The sequence below is a fragment of the Phoca vitulina genome, unplaced genomic scaffold, assembly GCF_004348235.1.
Source record: "Phoca vitulina isolate PV1807 unplaced genomic scaffold, GSC_HSeal_1.0 scaffold22, whole genome shotgun sequence".
Lineage (NCBI taxonomy): Eukaryota > Metazoa > Chordata > Mammalia > Carnivora > Phocidae > Phoca > Phoca vitulina.
Window position 1 is genome coordinate 42,142,015 of NW_022589725.1, and position 24,690 is coordinate 42,166,704.

General features: G+C 37.6%; 1 protein-coding gene across 1 annotated transcript in view; it reads left to right on the forward strand.

The window, feature by feature from the left end:
- MRPS9 (mitochondrial ribosomal protein S9) overlaps window positions 1–24,690 on the forward strand; it is a 61,135-nt gene that overhangs the window by 7,074 nt on the left and 29,371 nt on the right. Inside the window, exons 2-4 of the mRNA XM_032419386.1 lie at window positions 4,112–4,291; window positions 22,366–22,428; window positions 22,519–22,549. Coding sequence (XP_032275277.1) covers window positions 4,112–4,291; window positions 22,366–22,428; window positions 22,519–22,549 — 274 coding nt within the window. The remainder of the gene's footprint in view (window positions 1–4,111; window positions 4,292–22,365; window positions 22,429–22,518; window positions 22,550–24,690) is intronic.

Below are 24,690 nucleotides of genomic sequence, written 5' to 3' on the forward strand. Positions count from 1 at the left end.
TGGCCAAATTTGGGACATCACTGCTCTGTCAGGATGTGTCTGCTTCTTTGGCAACCCGCTTGATTGAAATTATAGTTGTCTGACCCACTGATTATCTTAAAAAAGAAACAAATCTGTCAAGTTGTATCTATACCAGTCCATAAAAACAAAGTGTGAGGAAAATTCTCTGTCATAGCTTTTCAGTTGGAAATAGAACCTGTAGAAAATTTTGTTGGAGATTTGTACTTATCAGCAAAGCACATTCTTTCCAGGAATTCTGGCTGTTCATAGCTAAAGATCTAGTGGATTCACATTCAGCATCATCTTACTTAATGGATTGTTCTAATGAAAAATGGACTCTTTTGAATGTAAATATTTTTGTGTGAATCATTGCTGGAATAATTTAGAACATTTATAAATCTATTCAGTAATCTGGTACTGATGCTGTGATGACTTTATAATAAATCGGATGTCATATTCTTAGGCAGTGTATACAAATGTCTTTGAAAAGATTCTAAAGATCCTAAAGAGATTATGAAAAATAGCAAAGTAGGGACTTTTTTAAAAAATTCCTTTCTAAATGAACAAAAATAAAAAATTTTTTACAGTTTTTTAAGCCTCATTTATGTTAAAACTAAGAAAGCCGCCACATGTCACAAAGTCTGAAGAAAATAGACAGACACAAGATAATTTTAAATCAAGTGAAGAAATGAATCTTCAAGCCAATAATCAACTCTTTGCTTGAGGTGATACTAAAATGTTGTCGGAACAAAAGAAAAGGAACAGTGTGGGAGAGAGAGATGAAGAAAACACAAATTATTTTACTATAACTGCTTCACACTGTCAAGGACATTCTTAAAAGGTTGGGTTAGGGAGAGCTGTATAAAACAGGAGATAAGACAAGAAAATATGATTAAAGAAATGGTTAAGGAAAGATTTTTGGAGATAGACCAGTGATTTAAGAGCTAAAAATTCAGAGTGGCTGCAGAATTAACACCACAGAAAACAAAAAAAATCCCAAGGATTAAAGGTTTAAAAATCATACAGGATGCAGAACAAAGAGATAATAAGACTAAGAGAAGCTGATATGAATGGAGGACAGAAAAACAGATAATTTCTATGGTCGAAGAAGAAAACAGTAAGTAAGTGAGAATTCAATGAGTGTTACTTTCTGAAGTTGACAGGAGAAATAATTTAAACATTTTATTCGGAGACATATAGGTAATCATTACTAAAATAAAAGCAGGCTGTCTGGTGTCTAAATCGCCGGATCAAGAGACAAATATAAAAAAAACTATAGACCATCTAGCAAAAGAAAGAAAACAGGAATGAAAGCATAAAAACAAGATAAAATAAGATGGAAAATGAGACAGTATCTATTAAGTCCATTTAAGTAGGATATTCTCATGTATTAAAAAACCTCAGATTGACTCAAAACCTAAAGTGATTCAAAATTTAAATGAAAAATATGGGCAGTGATATTCCAGGGAAAGGCAAAGGGAAGTTTGAAAAGGTTACAATATTACGATTCAACAAAATTAAATTCAAGGTAAAAGTATTGCTTGAGAATGGAACACTTGATAATTTGAAGGGTACAATTTGCCTGATGATAGAACTCTTCTGAACTAATTAGTACATTGAATGTACCACTGAAACATACAAAGGAAATATATAGGAAACAGGAAGATAATTAATAAAATACTATAGCTGTTGTATGGATATGGATTCATAACTATTTCTTTGGTATTATTCTCCTGGCTCACATACAGTATAAAGGGGTGCTTAAATTTTTTTCTTATTTTCTTCCTTTAATTGTTCTGTCTACCTTACAACCACTGTATCATTGCTCTTTGAATATGAAGTATTCAGTCCATCAAACCTGTCTCCCCTTACTCTGCAGACCCATCTCTTGTCCTGTTTCATAAAAAAAAAATGGTCATAAGACAAGTAATCTTACCTTTCCGTCTACTTTCCCTCACAAACTGTGTTGTTTCTTTGCATAGTAAAATAGATGTTTCTTATCCTAACACTAATGCCTGCCATTTCCCCTACTTTGATGGTGTCACATCATGTCCCATGCTGATTATTAACAGACGGCATCTCCAGCTCAGATCTCTCCTGTGTACACACCCACAGAGCCATCTGCCTCCAGGACACCTATCTCTCCCAGGATGCCCATCAAGCATCTCAAACTTGTCATGCCCCAAATTGAACTCATCACTTTCCTCCTAATCTTACTCTTCTTTAGAACTCATTACTTCAGCGAATGGAAGTCTCCCATATTCACTGGGAAACTCATTTCTCCTGACGGCTGTGGTTGGTGATCGGTGGGAAGTGTAGTGGGGTCACCTGTATTACAAATGGATTGTTTAGTTATGGACCAAAACATTTTGTCATGTGACTTACAAACCAGCAGCGTAATCATCCTTTTGGCAGTGGAACATTGGGAAAGATCACCTCTGCTGAGTGACAGCTGCTTTCTCTCTAGATCCATAGCTTTGCCATGATTCTTGGCGCAGACAGGCATTTTCTCTTCACTTTGAATACGGGAAGCAGCATCTTCCCGTATTCAAAGAAAACATGAAATCATAAAAAAAAAAAGAAACAGAAGCAAAACCCTGGAAAAAGTAAAAATATAATAAGATGGTAAAACTCCTGAGATGAGGATTTGGTGCTGTTGGCACTGGCTGTGGGGAGAGGTAATGGGTGTACAAAGAGGCTGTATAAGGGCAGGCTAACTATACGTAAGCAAGTTTGGGTCATGTTTTTACTGATTGATAGTGACACTGTATCTTTATAAAGCATCTTAAGATTCTCAATTAATAATATAAAGAGAGAAACTCCTTTGTGCTCCCCTGAGGAAAAATAAACTATAAAGTTTCATGGAATTTTAAAATGCCCTATCTTGCTCATTTAAGAGTAGCAAGAAATCATTTTATCACTATTTTGATTTGTGAGAGTTTAAGAACATAATTTTTACTATTAATAGGTTATTGTAATATTTGTCCTGTATTTTTTCTTCTGCTTTTTATTGTTACTATAGTGACAAATTATTAGTTACTTGAATCTCTGATTCTCAAAGGGTTAGGGAATGGATGAGGCAGGGATGGTGTTGGTGTTGGTATGCGTGAAAGAGAATTTATGTTAATGAAAAGGGAAGTGAATGAGTTACTAAGAATTACAGTTCTTAAGGTCTGAATTGCTTAAGAGTTTAAAATTGTTGAGGCTGGGATGAAATTTGAGAACCACAGATTAAGATTTTGAGAAAAGCCAGGACCAAAAATATCTGTTCTAGTTATATCCAGCTACTGAATGTGGCTGAACAGTCATTTGAAAATATTTTTCTGGTTCTTTAGCACCCTTTATTGTAGGTGAACTGTTAATGCCTGGAGGGGAAATTCCTAGTGCTACAGCATAAAAGGATCAACAGCAGCAAGTGTGATATCATTACTGATAGTTTAAAAGGATGGGAAAGCCCTTATTTCTGTTAGTGTATTGAACCAAATTAATGATAAATCATGTCAGTGCTTAGTGAAGCAGTTTCTTCACTGTATCAGCTTAAAATAAGGACCACAGAATAGTCTCAAGCTAAGCTAAACTATTATTTTAAGGCATTGAAAGATGGGCCATATTTGTACCCTTAAACAAGGTGACTACCAGTAGCCTAAGTGTGCTATCCCCCAGTACATGCTCCTTCCTTCCCTTGACTTCTGCTTGCTGGGTTCTGTCTGCACATGCATTTGCCTCTTTTTAAGGGAGTGGCATTTTACTCTTCATTGCCTTTGTGTCAAATATCACAACTAGTTGACATTGATCAATCGGTATCAAATGTGGATGTTTGTAGTAGATAAGGAGGTAGCATATTACTTACAGGTATTTTGGGTGTTAATGTGTTGAAATGCCAGTAGTTTAAACTACTATGTAAGGAGAGGCTTTTAAAAGCAAGCTTTTGAGCGGAGGACAATTTCTAACAGCTTTCTTAACAGGCCTTTTACCTGTTCCCAGACTCTTGCCAACTGAGTACTATAATAAAGACAACTGTTTGAACATCCTGTTTTATTTAAAGACCGTGGCATACAAGATCATTATTTAACTTAAAATCTTTTCTCTTTTTGTTTATATTTTCTGCTAGATACTAAGGCTAAGGCACACCACAGGTGTAACAACAAAGAAAAATGTCGCAGCCTTAAGACGTGAAACTTACACAGTGGATTTTATTAAAAAGCAGATTGAAGAGTTCAACATAGGAAAGAGACATTTAGCCAACATGATGGGAGAAGATCCAGAAACTTTTACTCAAGAGGATATTGACGTAAGTGCAATTACTCTGTTGGGAAAGTAATTGCTGTAGAGTTTGTTTTTTTATGATTTATTTATTTTAGACTGGAGAGAGAGAGCGCACTAGAGGGGAGGGGCAGAGGGTGAGGGAAACTGAAGCAGACTCTGTGCTGGGCTCGGAGCCTGACGCGGGGCTCAATCTCATGACCCTGAGATCACAACCTGAGACAAAACCAAGAGTTGGACCCTTAACCAACTGTGCTACCCAGGCGCCCCTAGCTCTGTGTCAATTTTAATCAAACTGTCAGAATAAGGACAAAAACCACTATGTATTGGAAGTTGGAACCATGGTTTCAAAGAGAGATGCTACTCTGTATTTGAAGCATTATGAAGCATAGTGAGTTTTAGATTTTAATGAGAAATGGATAATTTTCTTGATTCAAGGTCTCAGGAGCCACTGTGAATGCTCATACACAATGTGGAAACACTTAACCTATTGTGGAGTCTTAAACTCAGCTTTCTTACAAAATGATAAAACAGATGGTGATGGAAATATAGTGAAGTTTACAGGAAATCCCATAAGTAAACCTGAGTTGAGTGTTTTTTATTATCTTAACTATGTATTTGAATTTTCAAAGTCAGGGCATGTTCTAAATGATTTGAGAATTAAAGTTAGAACTCTGTTATTGTTCCTCTCTTGAGTTTTTCTAACCCTAATAAAAGTAGTAATAATTAATAATACTTTTTTGCCAGACATCCCAATATAGCTAGCAAAGGTACTTAAAATTTAGCCACTTTGCAGCTTGTTCTAACTTTTTTAAATTTTATTTTGAATTCCAGTATAGTTAATGTACAATGTTATATTAGTTTCAGGTATACAATATAGTGACTTAGCACTACATCACCCAGTGGTCATCATGACAAGTGCCCTTAATCCCCATCACTTATTTCACCCATCCCCCTCACCCCCTCCCCTCTGGTAACCATCATTTTGTTCTATATAGTTAAAGAGTCTACTTCTTGGTTTGTCTCTCTCTCTTTTTTTTCCTTTGCTCATTTTTTGTTTTGTTGGTTTCCTAAATTCCACATGTGAGTGAAATCATATTGTATTTGTTTTTCTCTGACTTCTTTCACTTAGCATTATACTCTAGCTCCATCCATGTCATTGCAAATGGCAAGATTTCATTATTTTTTATGGCTGAGTGATATTCCAGTGTGCATATATGTGTGTGTGTATATCACATCTTCTTTATCCATTCATCTATCCATTGACATTTGGACTGCTTCCATGATTTGGCTATTGTAAGTAATGCTGTTATAAACATAGGGATGCATGTAATCCCTTTGAATTAGTGTTTTGGGGTTGTGTTTTTTTGGGGTTTTTTTTGTTTGTTTGTTTGTTTGGGTTTTTTTGGTAAATACTCAGTAGTGTGATTGCTGGATCATAGGGTAGTTCTGTTTTTAACTTTTTGAGGAATCTCCATACTGTTTTCCACAGTGGCTGTACCAGTTTGCATTCCCACCAACAGTGCACAAGGGTTTCTTTTTCTCCATATCCTCGTCAACATCTGTTGTTTCTTGTGTTGCTGATTTTAGCCATTGTGACAGGTATGAGGTGATGATGTTGGAGCATCTTTTCATGTGTCTCTTGGCCATCTGGATGTCTTCTTTGGAGAAATGTCTGTTCATGTCTTCTGCCCATTTTTAATTGGATTATTTGCTTTTTGGGTGTTGAGTTGTATATGTTCTTTATATATATATATATATATAAAGAACATATATATGTGTCTGTGTATGCTTTGTTAAATGCTTTTTCTGTATCTATTGAGATGATCATATGGCTTTTATCCTTTCTCTTATTGATGTGATATATCATGTTGATTGATTTGTGATTATTGAACCACCCTTGCATCTGGGAATAAATCTACCACTTAATTGTGGTGAATGATTTTTTAATGTATTGTTGGATTTGGTTTGATAGTATTTTGTTGAGATTTTTGCATCTAACTGATACTAATCTGTAGTTTTCTTGTATGTCTCTGTCTCATTTTGATATCAGGGTAATACTTGGCCTCATTGAATGAGTTGGTAGGTATTTTCCTCTCTTTTTAGAAGAGTTTGTGAAGAGTTGGTATTAATTCTTTAAATGTTTGGTTGAATTCATTCGGCCTTGGGACGTTTTGTGGGTAATTTTCTTTATATTACTGTTTGCATTTAAAACTGGCCCTTCCCTCTCTTCTTGTGACCTGTGTGTCCCTGAGTAACTGTTCTGAGCAAGAGGATCCCACTACCCAACTGAGTTTACTACCTTTTTGGGTATACATGGAGATAATTCAACTCATTGAAAGAAACAGAATTGTTCAACAGTTTTGTAATTCTGTCTGAGAAGATAACCATTTTCATAATGTTAGTATTAAAAATTATATGTTGTTTGGAGTGGTTAGTTCAGTGCTTGGATCTTTAATCAGAATATTTTTGGGTTGTTAAAAATATTTTCAAGAGGATTTAACTTCTAGGTAGTAGACATGGCATATAATTTAATTCATTTACCTGGTTGAAAGCCTAGGCTTACTGTATAATTTTCACATTGGTAAATTAGGTGCCATTGTATTACTATTACTATTAAATGCAATAAGTAAAATCTACCATAATTTGAATCCTTCACTAGTTCCCTGATTGCCTTTGTCACACAAATCTTCCATCCCACCTAAGACTGCGTGTTGAGGAGAACAGTAGGAAGTACTCTTGAGTATATTGATTTATCATTGAGTGATCGACACCGGAGGTGGTATCATAACCCGCAGGTTGAGATTTTGTCTCACCCAGCACATTGCCTAAATGCCTGTGTGGAAGTGTTAGCTCCTTTCACACCAGTGACATAATTCTGCTGTGTTAGACTTACCTGCAAGTGATTGATCTGCCTCACTAAGTCTCACATTTTATATCAATTAACTCTTTGGGCATTTTATTAAATTTAGTGGACTCTCGTTGGCATCTAAGTAGATGTAAAAGCAAAAGAGGACAGTGACAGCCAACTGTTACCAAAGCATTAAAATTACATACCCATTGCGGTTCCTGGTTTTGTGTATGTTTTCAAAACTGTTATTTTTGTTTGAGATTTGGCTGTATATATAACCTGAAAGAGAGTATATAGCTAATGAGTCTTATGTAGCATTTCCATACTGACAAAATGCTTAGTTATTTCTAAAGACAAAACCAAATAATTTGATATCCAAAATCAGGAAAATATTTTAAGCTTCCAGATAATTTTTGGAAGAATGTCATGATTGCTTTTATATAGTTAGAGGTTATAATGCTTTTTGTAATGTGTTTGGCTTTTAATACAGAATTTAAAACCAGGTACAGTAATTTTTCTCTTATTTTATATGATCAGGAAATTCGATATTCCACAGAAGTGAAGTTTCCAGATAAGGGAAACCTATTTTTAATTGTTACTGGTTATGAAAAATACCACCACTTATTAAAAACCTCCTATATACTTTCAAGATGCCTTCTGGGAGTCTGATTTACATTACCACATTCAGTCAGAAAAATGTTGTGGGGTCTTTATTGTTGAGGAACCCAGAGCTGTACAAGGTTTTCCTATATGCAAAGTCTGTTTTTCCACACTTTCAAAGATTAATTTTTTGGGTAACATTTTCTAAAATAGTGTTCTCCCCAGCCTTATTTAGTAGAGTATGGTGAGTATAATTTAACCTTACAGTGCCTCAGGATTTTCCTGTTAGTATGGTTGTTAACCTGATACCCTGGCTGGGGCTCATAGTTCCTGTTTGTCCCTGTACTGAATGGCCTGGCCATACTCTAGTACTGATTCCTGTCATCTCCTTTCCTGTCAGGATGTCTGTGTGCACACATCTGCCTCTGGCCCTCTCGCCTTCCAGCCTTCTGGCATAACTAAACTTGTTAGGCCTGTGAATTAAAACTAAGAGCCCTTGGACTTGGCGTGAGGACCTGTGTGCCCTTCCTACTAAGTAAAATCATGAATTTATGTCATCTATGTTAACTCTTCATAGGCATTTTTTTTTGTGGATTTCTAGGTTTGGAACTTTATTCCAGAAGGTTGAACTGGAATAGAAATCTGGCCCCTGGCCTTACTGAGTCCAGCATATAGATATGTAAAAATTGCACCTAGCTAATCTTACATGTTAGCGTTTCTTTAAGTTATAAAGGTTTTTAAAGAGTACAGATGTGGGTTGGTAAAATGGAAAGGGTATGACAGATAAAATTTTATGAATAAAAATAATTCTGTTTGTCACTTTTAATATTTACTTAAAAGTTACGTTATTTAGAAGTTTATTATTAAAGCTGCAGCATTGTATATCTGCTACATTTGTTTTTGCAAAATTACTTTTTTATATTTAATGCTCAATCTTGGTATTGCATTTATATGAAAAAGTTATTTTTGGCTTGTGAAATAACAAATTAACTGGAAAGAAATTAGTCATGGGCAGGTACAGATTTTCTCCATTTCAAGGTAGTTTCATTTTTGCCTAATATTTTAAGTTTTTTTGAAAAGAAAGAAACCACCTATTGCACTTCCCCACTGAACCACTGTGATGCTCCTGACCACCTGTGGCAGATGTGGCAGGAGGAAAGCGGCTGCCCTCTCATGGTCAGTAAGTAGTGTATATGGTGACATGCATATATACATGTATACGTGTATACTATATGTATATATATTGCTGCAAGTACTGACATGCACGCTGTTTTGAAAATATATCTTAATGCTGTGGTTCTCAACTCCCATTCCTCAGACCTTTCACAGGTTACTGCCAAATGTTGATCAGCATATAAAAAATATTTTTAGCTCTCACCATATAGTTACCATGAGGAGGATTGAACTGCCAGATTGAACATTGCACTGAGTGGGTTCTGTAATTGAACTTAAAGTAGTTACAGTTTGGCCAAGGGAAGACGCTGCGTGTCTGGAGACTGTAAAGAAATCAGCCCCAGAGCCTGTGACAGAGGCGGGGCTGCAGCGGTTTCCCTCAGTGATCCCAAGGGAAAGCCTGGTCCGGTGACATTGTTACACATCGTTATGCTTGAGCAGACACTGGGTGACAGTGATTTCAAAATCATGCTGTCAGCACAGAAGAAAGTTGAGAACCACTGCTATTTGCATTTTCCTTTTTGAATTAAGTGGTATCAGTTACCAATTTTAAGTTGGAGACATCTCAGTTATATTAAATATTATGGATACAAAATTGCACTTGAATTTACTGATGTCTTTATTTGGGAATTAAAAGTTAAGTTCTACATTACTATAGAATTTCGGGAAAAAAGCCAGCAAATTGATATATAACACTGCTGAAGTCTACCAATTACTTTTTAATTGGTATTATAGACCTCATTCTGAAATCAGAATGTTTTATTCTCCTAAGTGTGAATATGCTGTATGAAGTTTCTCTAATTGATTTGCTGTGCCCATTCCATTTGATGTATCATTTTTCACAATATTTCATAATTTGTGCTCACTTCTAATGAACAGAGTCGTTAGGACAGGCATGTCTAAGTACAACTGACAGCTAACATTAGGTGCCAGATGCAGTTTATAAAGCTATGTAGAACTGTAGAGAACAGTTTAAATAAATTAGCACCTGTACATTAGTCTCACTTGCTGGTAATTTATAAGCGAATCAGTAGAGATGACATTTAGGTAAGTCATTGATCAAGTTAACAGCTGCAGACCCACTGCCCAGCTGGGATACCTAATTAATAGAGATTGCATTCCTGACCCAGTGCTCCTCCTGGGTTGAGCCTGCAATCCTTTTATACTTTGATTTAAGCCTAAGAATGTAGTTAAATACTTTGCCTTCATTTTAGGGAACCCTTGAATTACCGGTATTCTAGTTAAAAATCTGAAAATGTAGGGAACATATTTACAAAGGAGAATTGCCTTACTCCATGACTTATTTGGATTAATTTTTTTTTTAATTTACGTTCTTTATTTTTGTCAGCACTTTTTTGTTTTAGATCCAGATAAACAGTGCTACGGTCTAATAAATTTTTAAAAGTTCCTATACTTACCATTAAATGTATACCTCCACTTTTTCATTTCCAAAAGAAGCATGGCTTTTGTGGGGTTTTTTTTGTTATTGTGACAACCAACCGTTGAACCTACTTCAAATATGAAACAATTTTTTCAAATGTGACGTAAGTTTAAAACACCTAAGAACTTTCTTACGCTGAATTCCATACAAATTTCAGAACTTAATATAGGAAATACTAAGCTAGAACTTATAGGACAATGCTCTTTTTTTTTTCTCTCTCCCTCCCTCTGGCTCAGAGTTTCTTCTGAGTGAACTTCAGACTGAAAGAATAAGTCATCCACAGCCTCAAAATCAGAGTAAGGCAGTGATTTGGTATCTCCTTCAGGTATATATATTCATAGATATTGACAGTGTTTGCATACCAGTGTGTTAACTACAGGCTACATCCAGAATCTAGTTCCTAGATTGGGAAAAGTTTCTCTTGAAACACAAATGCTAACCTAAAACAAATAACATTAGGCTAGTAATATTGTTTTCAAGCTTCTTGAAGAATTGAGTCCCAACTGATAGACAGTTGGCCCTCGAACAACACAGGGGTGAGGGGTGCTGACCCCCTGTATAGTCGAAAATCCGCATATAACTTTTGACTCCCTCATCACTTAACTCCTTACTAACAGCCTACTGTTGCCTGGAAGCCTTACCGATAACGTTAAGCAGTTGATTAACACAGATTTTGTATGTGATGTCTATTATATACTGTATAATTACAATAAAGCAAGCTAGAGAAAAGAAAATGTTATTAGGAAAATAATAAGGAAAATAACATTTACAGTACTGCGCTGTTTGTCAAAAACAATCAGTACATACATGGACCCGCAGAAATTCAAACCTGTTTTGTTCACGGGTCAAATGCATTATTTTTGTCTTCTGTTTTTGTGGAAGAACTGGGTGTTTCTCAGTTTACATAACCGTGTTTTAAGTAGATTGTTTAGAAGTGAAAAGGTGCTTATTTCAGATAATTAGGAAATTTCTGTTAGTTCTGTTGTTGATAAACATGGTCCAAGTGGGCCAAACCACAATTCACATGTGAAATGCCAAGTTTCCTCTAATTTGAAGATACTTGAAGACCTAGGCCGTGTCCTACTGGTACTTCTCTGGTGCCTGGTAAGTGTCACATGCACCAGGGAAGCCGAGAACATTATAGTTGATTGATGGCTTAACATTAACAGAGTCAAGTCTTTCTCTCACCGCCTTCCTCCACTGGTTTTCTGGTTGACTTAATTTCACCTTATCATAATATTTAAATTCTGCACTTTTACCATGCTAATACAGATATTTTTGAATAACATCAGGAAAACTGCTTAAAAATGACTGAATTATTTTAACACTTTCTTTGCCTTTGTTTCTCATTTTCTTTTCTGGTACTTCTGAACCTTTCCCGACCAAATCTTTATCTTAATTTAAAATTTTATGGGAAAAGCCCTTCTGCCCCTAACCATTTTTGTTACTTATTTTTTATTATAATTCTCTTCTTTGAAATACCATCCATAGCTTTATATTGAACTGGGAATAGTATTTTTATATTGCGTATTTTGGGAAGCCCCAAGGACTCAAGAGATCAGCCCATGGAAGACTTTATCTTTCATGAAATGTTTTTCCAGTGTGGGACAGAGGCTGTCAATTGTAAGGAGTGAGGATGAAGTTGTCTGCCATCTACAAGGAGAGCTTGAGGAAGTCTCTGGAGCCTGTGGCTTTTAATAGAAACCGATTGAGGAAGCCAAAGGGGCAAATTAGTGGGGGTATGGAGAGAGGTGGAGAGTTAAATGCCATATTTGGAAGGGCTTGCACAAATGCCTTTCTACTAAAATAGGTGTGAAGTCACTAGGCCCTAACAGACCCCTTTATGGGTGTAGGATGTGCCTGCCACTGAGCTAACTTCTTCTAGCCTGGCTTTGAATTACCACCGAGTAATCCTGGTCAGGAAAGGCGAAATCTTACCATTGGGGCTCCTAGGATAAGAAGACGCTCTGAAAGACAGGAAGCAGGAAGGCTGTCGTGCTCCCTGGTGGGTCTTGCTCCCGCTGCAGGGGCCAGTGCCCTCAGAGCTGATGCAGAGCTTCTAGGAGCGAGATGGCAGTGACTTCAGTGAGACCATACTGGTGAGGTGGGTGCTGCAACAGCAGACTGCAGCACATGTGTTCTCATACTTTGCAAACGTGGAGAATGTCCAGAAGCCGTGTCACTACCAGCAGCAGACTTTGGAGAGAAAGGTGATGCACACCTTCCTCCCCTCACCATTCTTGCCTTTAAGATGGTGGTGGGGACAGTTACTGTGGACCTGGACTGAAGGCCCTGCAAAGTCTGGCTGGAGTGTTCCTGAAGGGCATGTTGCAGACAAGCGTCTGTCTTCAGGAGCTCTGGAGGATGACCTTGTTCCTTCAGGTAGGCATTCCGAGGCTACAGGAAAGAGGTGGATGCTTGTCATTTTTGTCGTTATGTTTGGTTGTTTTTTTCTTCCTTTTGCTTTATTTTTGGGGAGAAAAGAGGTGCAAAACAAGCAGGAGTTTTCAGTATTGGTCACAACTGGATATTTATATATATATATATATTTTTTTTAAGATTTTATTTATTTATTTGACAGAGAGAGACACAGCTTAAGAGGGAACACAAGCAGAGGGAGTGGGAGTGGGGGAAGCAGGCTTTCTGCTGAGCAGGGAGCCCGATGCGGGGCTCGATCCCAGGACCCTGGGATCATGACCTGAGCCAAAGGCAGACGCTTAACGACTGAGCCACTCAGGTGCCCCTATTTATATCTTTTTCTTTCCAGTAGCAAGTTAAGATTAACTGTGGAAAGGAACAACAGAGGATGGGAGGTGAGGAGAGGACAGTGGGGGCTGTCCTGAATTAATAAACACTACAAGAAGACTAATTGGGTATCTGGAGTCTTTTGTGATGTTACTTTCATTTTTGCCCCTTTTGAGTGTTTGTGTGTATATATACCTACATTTTCCTGCAACTTCCTGTATATAAATATTTCTACTTCCTACCCCAGCATTGAAATCCAGGCTGAAATGAGGTGTAGAATCCAAGTGCTCTCGCCTTAGACAAAGTAAGTTAGTCATTCTGGTTAGTAGCAGAGGGCCTCAGTGGTGCCAAGAGAGATGTCAGGAAATTCAGCTTTCCATATGGTTTCCATGATACTGAGTTCCCCATTCAAACCCCCAGGGAATCAAATCACAGAATATTCAAATGCTCTCACCTCATGGAAGAGAAAATGAGGAATGGCTATCATGACCAGATTCATCATAGAAATCTTCTATTCAAAGATGTTTTGGTTGTTGATATTCTCTCTTATGAAAGTGGGTATATGTTTGTTAGGTTAGACCAGTAAAATTAAATCACAGACTTTATAACTTTGTAACAGTTTAATGAAGTTTGAGATGCACAGTGGTAACATCAGTGCAGTGCTCTCCATACTGCATGAAGGCTTTGGTTAAAATAGTCTAGAGCTGTGTGGTTGCCACTAGCTGTGTGGGACTGTTTTCAGGTAGTTAATATTAACTAACATTAAAGTTTAGTTCTTTAGTCACACTAGCCACATATCAAGTGCACAACAACCGCATGGGCTACAGACTGTCATATCAGCCAGCACAAATTATAGAATATTTTCATCATCGGAGAAAGTTCTTTCGGACTGTGTTGACCAGAGGATTGCTCCGTCATTTCCCCCAAAGTAAGGATTTGCATTTCTTGCCTTGTGTTATTTGAAAGAAAGGGAACACTTGGGAAGTACAAGTATTGCCATTCTGCAGTTTCATTTTTATATTGTTTTTCAGTGACATGGTTCCAAATACCTGAAGAATTGGTTTTGAAAACAGTTCAAAAATACACTGTAAGAATAAATGGAAATTTAGAAGTGTAGGAAATGATTGCTTTTATCTGACAGAAACAGCAGGTTTACTAAAACAATTTCAGTTGTTCGGTTATTCAATTATAGAAGAGCAAAAGATTCATGACTTGTGTGTGTATATGTACCTGTGTACACACACGTGGATATATGTATATGTGTATGTATATTACATGGGAGTAGGAATTGAAAATTGAAAACCTGAAATATTCTAGGCTAATAGCAATAGCAGTAAACATTAATTTGTATACTTGTGAAAATTTCATTCATACAGAAAAGGAGAAATAATTGTATAATGCATGCCCTATGACCATCACCTAGTTTAAATAACTTAACATTTGCCATATTTGCTTCCCCTGTATATTTTGTGGCTGAACTATTTTCTTTCTTTTTTTTTTTTTTAAAGATTTTTTTTTTTTATTAGAGAACCTGGGGGGGGGGGGGGGGGGGGGGGGTCAGAGGGAGAGGGAGAAGTAGACTCCCTGCTGAGTAGGAAGCCTGACCCAGGGCTTGATCCTAGGACCCAGAGATCATGACCTGAGTCTAACCAACTGAGCCACCCATGCACCCCTGAACTATTTTCTTTTAAAGTCAATTACAAATATGATGCTTTACCCCTACATACTTGAGTATACATCTCCAAAAAATTAGGATACTTTCCTATATAACCACAATACCATTATCACATTTAATAAAATTAATTTGAATATAGTCTGTAGTGCAGTATGGGATCATTTATATATTAACCTGTGTTTAAATGTCCCCAATTATCTATAAAGTGTTGTATTTTCTAGTTGATTCACTCAAGGACTCTGCAATCAATTTGCTTCTTTATCCTTTGAGTACTATATTCCCCTGCTATCTGTGGTTTTGCTTTCTGTGGTTTCAGTTATCTGTCCAGAAGCAGATGATCCCCCTTCTGACATATCAAAAGGTCACTAGTAGTCTAACATTACATCACCGTGCCTCCGTCATTCGCTTCACATTATCACATCATGTAGGCATTTTATCATCTCATACCATCACAAGAAGATGTTAGTACAATACAGTAAAGCATTTTGAGAAAGAGAACACATTCACATAACTTTTATTGCAGTATATTGTTAATTATTTTATTGTTAATCTCTTACTGTATCTAATTTATAAATTAAACTTTATCATAGGCATGTATGTATAGGAAAAACCATAGTATATATAGAGATCAGTACTATCTGCGGCTTTAGGCAGCTTCTGAGGGTCTTGGAATGTATCCTCCGCGAATAAGGGGGACTGTGGTACCTGCCAAAGTTCTCCATCTGGGGTGGGAAATCGGTGACTAAGAAACCAAGGTCCTTTGCCTTCGAGAGCACCCTCTACATGTGACCAAGGTAAAATCCAAAGAATTGGTAACAGGGCCTGGGAGAAAGAACTGTAAGAAGGCAAAAGTAAGTTATTTGAGGAGCAGCTATGAATGTGCTGTTAGGATAACTTCAGTGGAACAATCCTAAACACAGCTGACAGTTGGGAATGGTTTGGAAACTAGAGAAAGAAGTTTAGCCTCTCTCCACATGAATTTGCTCAACAGGAGGAGAATCAGAGATGGCACTCTGAGGGAACTAGCATTTAAGGGAGGAGCAGAGATGTGTTTACAAGAGACCAGGGAAGAACTTGGAGAGAGGTAGGAACATGGCTGTGAGGGGAAGACAGCAACCTTCTGTGGAAGAGACCTATAGGTCATGAGGCTCCAAAGGGAGGCTTGGTGAGGCCAGGCAATCACAGGAGCGGAATTATGGTGAGGCCTGATTGAAATCTTTGAGCTAAAGAGTAAGGTCGTTGAGGAAGTGGGTATGTGCTTCTAAGGATGGATATGGGAATTGAGAGTGGTTTATCGGCCTGGGTGACACTGGAAGTCTTGTGTAGGTGGCTCACACACAGGGCAAGAATTGGTATGTAAAGGAAAGGAGGTGAGCATCAGCCTTTATGATTGCTGCAAAAAGTGTGGAAGTTCAAGCCAGGGGAGAAGGATGGGGAGAGAATAGACTGGCCAGACGGTGTGGTGCTGGAGAGACCTGAGGGCTCTGTCTGCCCGGTGTGACTGACGTGGTAGGGCAGTAGACAAGTGTGGAGAGTGCTCCAACAGGTATAAACAAAGAAGGGAAATGACAGAGCCCCCGGGGAGTCAGGGGAGGTCGCTCAGGAGGGCTGGCCTTGGAGCTAGGTCTCAAAAGACAAACAGGAATATGTTAAATGGAGAAGTGGAATGATGGTATTCCAGGCAGAGAAAACAGTATGTAAAGGACCTGACTTGGCAAGGAACAAGTGACTGCTAAGAAAAGCCAGATGAAAAGTAATTGCTGAAAAAAGGTCATGGCCACTTCCCTTATTTCCCTCCGCGTAACCTAGAAATAGTTGCAGCACAGGTCCTGTACCAAGCCATGTTACTTCATGTGTACTCTGACAGTAACCCCCGTATTTGAGATTATGTGTGCATCTGTCTCCGCTGCTGGAATTCCGTCAGGAACCGTAGCTTCCTAAACTCTCTGAGTCCCTAGAACTTAGGTGCGATGAATATTTGTTGAATAAAATTGATCAAGGTAAAACTGATTCACAGTAAATGGTCAGTTTCTTTTCCTTTGAGCACAGTTGGGCTTTTCTCCTAATTTTACCACTAACTAGCTGAATGTCCTTCATGCCAGTGTAGAAGTAAATCCGTTTTCCGAGAGACCTAGGTTGCCTCCCTGACCTCAGCAGGGAAGAGCACATTCAGATATTAAATTTCAGGAGGTTCAGGTTCTAGCTTTGCCACTTTAAGTCTTAAAATAACGTGGAGAAGTGTTTCACATAGAACATTTTTGTATAGCTCACATTTATCTAGTGCACGCGGGATGTTGTGCTTTTGCAAATATCTTATTTAATCCCTACAACAACTAGATAAAGCTGATGTCCTTACAAGTTAGAATCACTGGGAATGGTGTTACCGGAGAATATTTTTATGGTTATAGGACATAGTGAGGGTCTTATGTTATTTAGACATTCATCACTCCCTCTGTTCTGAATTCTGAAGTGCAGCGAGAGTAAGGGTTTTCCTACGTTACAGCACATGATGCTCTGCCCAAAACACGGCAGTGGGCTGGCTGCTCAACTTCATACTCACACTCAGAATTCTCTTCTTCCTATAAAAACTTTTTTTCAAAATGGTATTTACCTACTTGAGTTTTAACAACTGTTTCAGGCCTGGAAAGCCAACAAAATTGTTTTTTCATAAAATCCAGGTAGTCCTTTGCCTCGGAATTTGGAAGAAATCAATTTAGAGTGCCTGTAGGAGATAAATGGAAGTGATAGGTTAGGTCGTGGTCGCACTGTCCCATGCATGCTGAACAGATGACAGAACGCACACTCCTAGTGTGCCTTTCCTGTTTTCTATCTTCTGTTTGGTTAAAAAGTAACCAGTTTATGACTAATAGAACACTGTGTTGTAACTCCACTGGAATTAGAAAGTATATTCCTCATAATTTGGTATAAAAGATGTAATACAGATTTGGGGGGAAAAAAGCGGTTTTATCTTATGTACTGTTTCTTCTTTTGTTCCTTTTCCTGCCATCCTTTGTTTTTCATTGTTTTTACTGAATTTGTGATTTTGCTGTTTATCTAACATGGTGTCTTGCTCTATGGACCTTCTCCACAGTACTTAGTACAGCACCTAATATAGTTCGGTACAAATATAATATAGTTGGTACTGTATAGCATAGTACATTGTACACGCCATATCAGTAATTAGTAATAGAGTATATAGTATAGTATAGTATGATATAGTTAGTATAATATAGTTGGTTGTGTTATTATTATCACCTAGGGGCGCCTGGGTGGCTTAGTCGGTTAAGCGTCCGACTCTTGGTTTTGGCTCAGGTCATGATCTCAGGGTCGTGAGATTGAGTCCTGTGTCTTGCTTGTGCTCAGCACCAAGTCTGCTTGTCCCTCTTCCTCTGCTCCTGCCCTCCCCTCTGCTCCTGCCCTCCCCCCTGTATTGCATGTTCTCTCTAAAATAAATAAATAAAATCAACATGATCACTTAATATGGTGAGGAATTATGAATTAGTAAATATGTGTTAATTTATTCTTAGGTGAGATTTTTTTTTTTTTAATTTCCACCAAATATTTTATTAACTTGTTTTTAAGTTAATACAGAGATTGCCTTAAGACCTAGACACCCTTTGCAATTGATGCTTTATTTTCAAGTTCTACTGATTAACTTCCTGGTGACTTGTCTATATCTTAGTTTTCATGAGAAATTTAGCTGCGGAATGAATTCTTTACATTTTCATTGCCTTCTTGAACTCTTTTCAGTAGTCACCTAGGTTACTAGTAATTTTTATATTTGAAATGATGCCAGCGACAGCTTGAACCTGATTTGAAAGTTGATTGGACTTCCGCCCCCGTGATCCTTGCGTGCTTACCCCAGGATGCGGAGTTGTACTTCAGTGTACTGCTAATATTCTCACCCAGGCCTTGAGTCAGTAGCCCCTTGGCTAAAATGTCTGACCAGCCTTGGGGCTGCCATGACTGACTGTGGGAACCAGACCTGAAGGCCACCTGGCCCACAGGTGCTGTAGGCTCATGGTAACCCTGCTGAGACAGGTTAGGTTTGGAAAGACCCAGCTGACTTATTTTTTAATTTTTAACATTTTCCCCAGCTTTTTATTTTGAAATTTTTCAGATTTCCAGAAAACTTGAATATTCAATGAATACAAACACACACGCACATATATACCTTTCATATAGATTTGCCAGTTGTTAAATATTTTGCCACATTTCCTTTCTCTGTATATATAAAACGTATTTTGAGTGAGCGTTGAAAATGCAGTATCATAACACCTAACCCCTATATGTATCAGCATTTACCCCTAAGTACATACATCCTTTATACCATTTTTCCACGATACCACTATTATATCTAATACAATTACAATAATTCTACAATGTCATATATTCTATAGTCTATATTTAAATTTCCTCAGTTTTCCCTAAAATGTCTTTATAACTAGCTAGTTTTGTAGAATCCAGACCACTTGTCTTATACAGTTGTCCACGTTGTGGCTTTCTACTTGCTTTCTTGTGATTAGATTTAGAATGTATAAAGGGTAATACTTATGTCATATTGTATACTTCCTGTTCCCTCACACCAGGAGGTACATAATGAGTTTGTCCCACTATTGATTGTACATCTGACCCCTTGGTGACCAGTAGACCTCTTTATTGTAAAAGTGATTTTTTCCCCTTGTAACTAAGTTATCTGTAGGGTGATTATTTGGGGTTCTATTCTATATTCTATTCCCTAGTAACCTTTCAGCCAATGACTTTGTCATCCACTGGTGCTCCTTGGCTGAAATTGGATTACTTTGGAACTTACAAAACAGTGATTTTCTACTTCTGCCATTCCGTCTACTTTTATTAACTGGTATTGTTTCATAAAAAGGCCTTCCTTTTCTCCTTGCCCCATCCTTCAGAACCCTGGAGAGAGAGAGAGTGAGTGAGTGTGTAGAGGTGCACTCTTCGACATGTATGTATTGAGTGTGTTACCAGGCATTATCATTGTTCTTTGATGTTCACATTGTCCCAAATGTGGCCAGTGGGAGCTGCTTGAAGCTGGCTTCTCTGTCCTTTTGAGCACTTCCTTGTTTCCTGACACACGAAGGTGTCTTAGGCTTATTTTGTACTTTTCCTGCTTTAGGCCTAGAATTAATCATTTCTCTAAGATACTCTGTTCCTTATACTAGGAAATTGTATTTAGAAACCAAGATTGGATACTAGGGGCCACTCATTGCTTTTAGAGTTTCATTGCATCTGTGCTCTTTCAGGGGACAGAACTAAAAAGTACTATCTTTTAAATATTATAGGAATAATCCAGGAAATAATATTTTTTAAAGATCACAAGTATGTATTGATTTGTCTAATTCAAACTTAACATTACATTTCTTCTTTTATGTTTGTATCTCTTCTCCTACAGTAACATTGTGGTCACCATACAATTAATACATTTATTTACTTTATGCTGTAATATACAGAGAATGTTTCAGAATTTTATTATTAATATTACTAACAATAAGCCTTCCGAGTAAAGTTGAAGATTTCTTTGCTATTCTTTTTTGTCATTAGAAATTAGGTTTATTTGTTTTTGTTTGAGGTTTATTTGTTTTTGTTTGTATTAATCTTTAGAGTTTGTTTTTGAAAATTTTAGTCTTTAATATATAAAGCATATTCAGGCTTCGACGTTCAGCTGAATAAAGGCATACCTAGGGAAGCCTTACTCATCCCCTGGCCCTCACCCTGCTGCTGCCCACCCCTTAATAAATGATGATTTTTATTAGTTTCCACTGTACCCTTCCTTGTGGAAAGAAACCTATGTATATTTTCCCCTATTCCTATATGTATTTTCTTATTTCTTTTTCTTACACCAAAGGTCACACTCTGAGTACATTTACTTTGCGTCTTGCTTTTATCAATCTTTTTTTATGGCTAGAGTGCTTGATGGCATGGATGTGCCCTCATTTATGCAGCCAACCTTATAGGGGGGGTGTTTCTAATATTTTGTTGTTATAAATCAGTGAATCACCTGTGATGATGTTGGTTTTGCCTGTGGGGGTATAGCTTATATAAAGGAATTCGCCCTGTTTTTTTCTCGTACTTGTTTGATTTGATTTTCTGTGTTTAGCATTCTGACCCATCTGCAGTTCATTCTCGTGTACAGTGTCTGGTTTGCATCCACTTTTATCTTTTTCCAAATGGCAGTCAGTTGTCTCAACATCACTTACTAAAAAGTCCACCTTTTCTCCCTCAGAGAAGGAAAGGCAGAGGAGTCTCTGGTTTTAAAAACAAAAAATGTTCACAAAATTAGCACTCGGATGTGTGATCTAAGGGTTTCTTTAGTGTCCGTTTTATTGCCAAAAGGCCGAATGGGAGAATGAAGCTTGACCCAGAGATGGGCTCCCTAAGATAACTGAATTGATAAGCCCCAAGTTACAGGTCCCTAACTTTCAGGGGTGAAATCCGGTCTAGCGCATTTACTGTGTGGGTGGGCAGAGAGGTCCATCCTGAGAACAGCCTCTCTAAAAGAACAGCACTGGGTTTATGTGAGCTGCCAGTTCATTTAGAGTTCAGATACAGTGCTAATAAGATCCAAGGCCACAGACTTCTCATCTGACACCATTCAAGAGAAATGAAAATGCATGTGGTTTGCTTTTAATTGTGAGGAGTGGTGTTCGAGAAGACGCTGTCATGGCTTACACAGTTGTTGTCAAGTTGGTGGCAGTACTAGGAGGTGAGGGGCTTTTGGAAATGTGTGGGGGTGAGATTTGTCACAGGCGCTGGGGATTTTTTTTTTTTTTTTTAAAGATTTTATTTATTTGACAGAGAGAGACACAGCGAGAGAGGGAACACAAGCAGGGGGAGTGGGAGAGGGAGAAGCAGGCTTCCTGCTGAGCAGGGAGCCCGATGTGGGGCTCGATCCCAGGATCCTGGGATCATGACCTGAGCTGAAGGCAGACGCTTAACGACTGAGCCACCCAGGTGCGCCAGGCGCTGGGGATATTACTGGCATAGATGGTGGAGAAGGGCCAGGGGTGTTAAGTGACCTGCAGGACAGGGGAAGGGCAAGGCTGCCTACAACAGAGCTGTCACACTCAAAATGCCATGGCATCCCCATTGAGAAACAGACATTTAAGAGAACTTGGTTGGAAAAATGTAGTATAAAAACCTCTCAAAACTTCTAGGAAGAGTTCAAAGAACATCAAAAACATTGGGGCTATCACAGTGGATGAGGCTTGGAGCCTCCTCTTTTCGGTATTCGGTCTGTGATATTTGCACTGCCAATGGGGAGTTCGAAGGGGTGCTCTTGAGCACATTACCACAGAGTTTGTATAGGAGCACCTCTCGTTTGCTTTTAAAAGAGAGATTTGTGGTATCACATTCATGTTTGAAACTGATACTTGAAAATTATTAATAACCAGTTTAATAGTTACAAATAATTTTTTCTTTGGGGGATGTGTATGTGGTAATTTTTTCTCCTGTTTAAAAGATTAGAAGGTGAGATAATGTATATGAAACTCTTAGTTTGATATCTGGCATGTAGGAACTCAGGAACTATTAGTCATAACGTTAACTTGTGTTTATAACAGTTGTTAATTAACCTTTGTTATATTTGTTATATGTTTTCAGAGAGCTGTTGCTTACCTTTTTCCAAGTGGCTTGTTTGAGAAGCAAGCCAGGCCAATAATGAAGGTAGTTCTCTTCATTGATATTTTTTAAAATTTCACTTAGGTTTATAATATGTTACAGTAATAATCTAACTCATTGTAATTTATTTTACAGCATCCTGAACAGATTTTTCCAAAACAAAGAGGTAAGTTTGCTCAAGAATGAATGAGCATTATTCCTTTACCGCAGTGTTATGTTACATATCAGCAGTCGCCCACATATGGTGGAGACACACCCCTGTGTTGTGGCAGTTGTGAGGTCGGTCAGTGATATTTTATAACTAACAATAAATGACTGGAATTTATAGACTATTTCTTTTTAATTAAATAATATTATAATTAGATCAGGTTAGAGTTTATGCCTATTCTAATGTCACACTCATTTATTCACATTCTAATATGCTTTTTTGAGGAAGAGGTTGGTACAGATCTACTGGAGACTAATTCAACTTTTTTTATTTGAAAATTTAAAATTTTTGTTCATTTCGGAAGCATATTTTCACTGAATATAGACCCCCCTTTTTTGTCTTTCCTTTATTGATATGATTACATTGTCTTTTGTCTTGCATTGTTTCTGATAAGCAGTTAGCCATCATTCTTGCCTGGCCCTCTGTTTTCTCTGGCTTCTTTTAAGATTTTCTCTTTATCTCTTAAATGTGTAAAATTAAATTTTGAAGAAAACATATACAGGCTTTAAGTTTGCCGGGAAATAATATACTTACTATTTTCCAGTTTACATTAAAAGCCTGTTAGCCAATGTGGACTGGTGGTAGTTATCAGTTAATTTAAAAAGTACTACAGCTAGGGTGTTTCAGTGGGTCAAGCCTTGGACTCTTGATCTCAGCTCAGGTCTTGATCTCGAGGGTCATGAGTTCAAGCCCCACATTGGGCTCCATGCTGGGCATTGAGCCTACTTTTAAAAAAAACCTTTTTTTTAAGTACTAAAACTAGAAATTACTTCTTAAAAACACTCAGTATAAATTTATATTTATTCATCAATCTTTTGCTACAACCCTAGAGGGTTTTTTCTTTAAGCAGGTATCTGTTTCTCCCTGTTTCTTTTGCATAACCCTGCTGTCACTGACACATCATCAAAGTTTTTTAGTTTTGGTTTCCTCATAGTGGAGCAAAGAACTTAAACTTTCTAAGAAATCTGAGTGTAGAATATTTCTATATTTCTACAGATTTTTCGTCTAACCACACTGAAGTGGAGCAAACTTTTTTTTTTTTTTAGTAACTTGCCTTTCAGTTTTTCTGAAGCATTCAACTTAGTTTTCACAGCAGCGAAAACTGTCTTTTCTGTTTCCACTCATATTTCATCTGTTTATGTAATACTTAATTCATGTAATTACAGAAATAAATATAATTGTAATAAACAGGTTTGGGAATGGACACAGCTGACTCTTAGTAAGCATGTAGCTCTGCAGCAAAGATGTGTAGATTTCCTAGAGGAGAGCCTGGTAGCCACAGATGCTCACTTCGCAGGCGGCATTACTCAGTATCTTTTAGAGCTGATTCAGTGGAGATTGGTAAGAGAGCAGATATTTCAATAAAAAATGTACTTGTTTTGCACTGATATTTCTGCTAAGTCTTAACCTGTGTTCAAAGCTAGGCATTCTTTTTTTTTTTAAGATTTTATTTATTTATTTGAGAATGAGCGAGAGAGAGCAGGAGCAGAGGGAGAAGCAGAGGCAGAGGGCATGAGGAGGGGCAGAGGGAGAAGCAGACTCCCTGCCGAGCAGGGAGCCTGACGTGGGGCTCGATCCCAGGACCCTGGGATCATGACTTGAGCCGAAGGCAGACACTTAACCAACTGAGCCACCCAGGAGTTCCCAGAGCTAGGCATTCTTTCATTCTGCTGCTCCACTTCGCCGCTTGAAATGATAAGTTTTATTTTGAATCTTGTTATAAAAATTAGGGGTCTTTCTATAAATATATTGTCTTTTATATTTCCTCATTTCTTTGACATAGCTGATTATAAACTATAACATCATTTCAATTGATAGCTCTTGGGGAGATAATAAATGAAGGCTGTGTTATAAGTGTACATCAGTTTTAAAGATGCAGCTCAACTTTTTGAAATAAAACTGTATATACAAGGCATAGAAACTTAATGGCTTTTCTGTAAATGTGGTAACTGTTTTTTCTTATTTTTAGTGGCTTCTCTATTTTTCAGCCTCACAGGCTCCTCACTTACATGTCTTTGATCTCTTTGTCTCTTTGCATCTCTTATACATCTGCCCCTCTGAAACTGTTTCTTTCAAATCATACCAGCTTCTCAGTATTA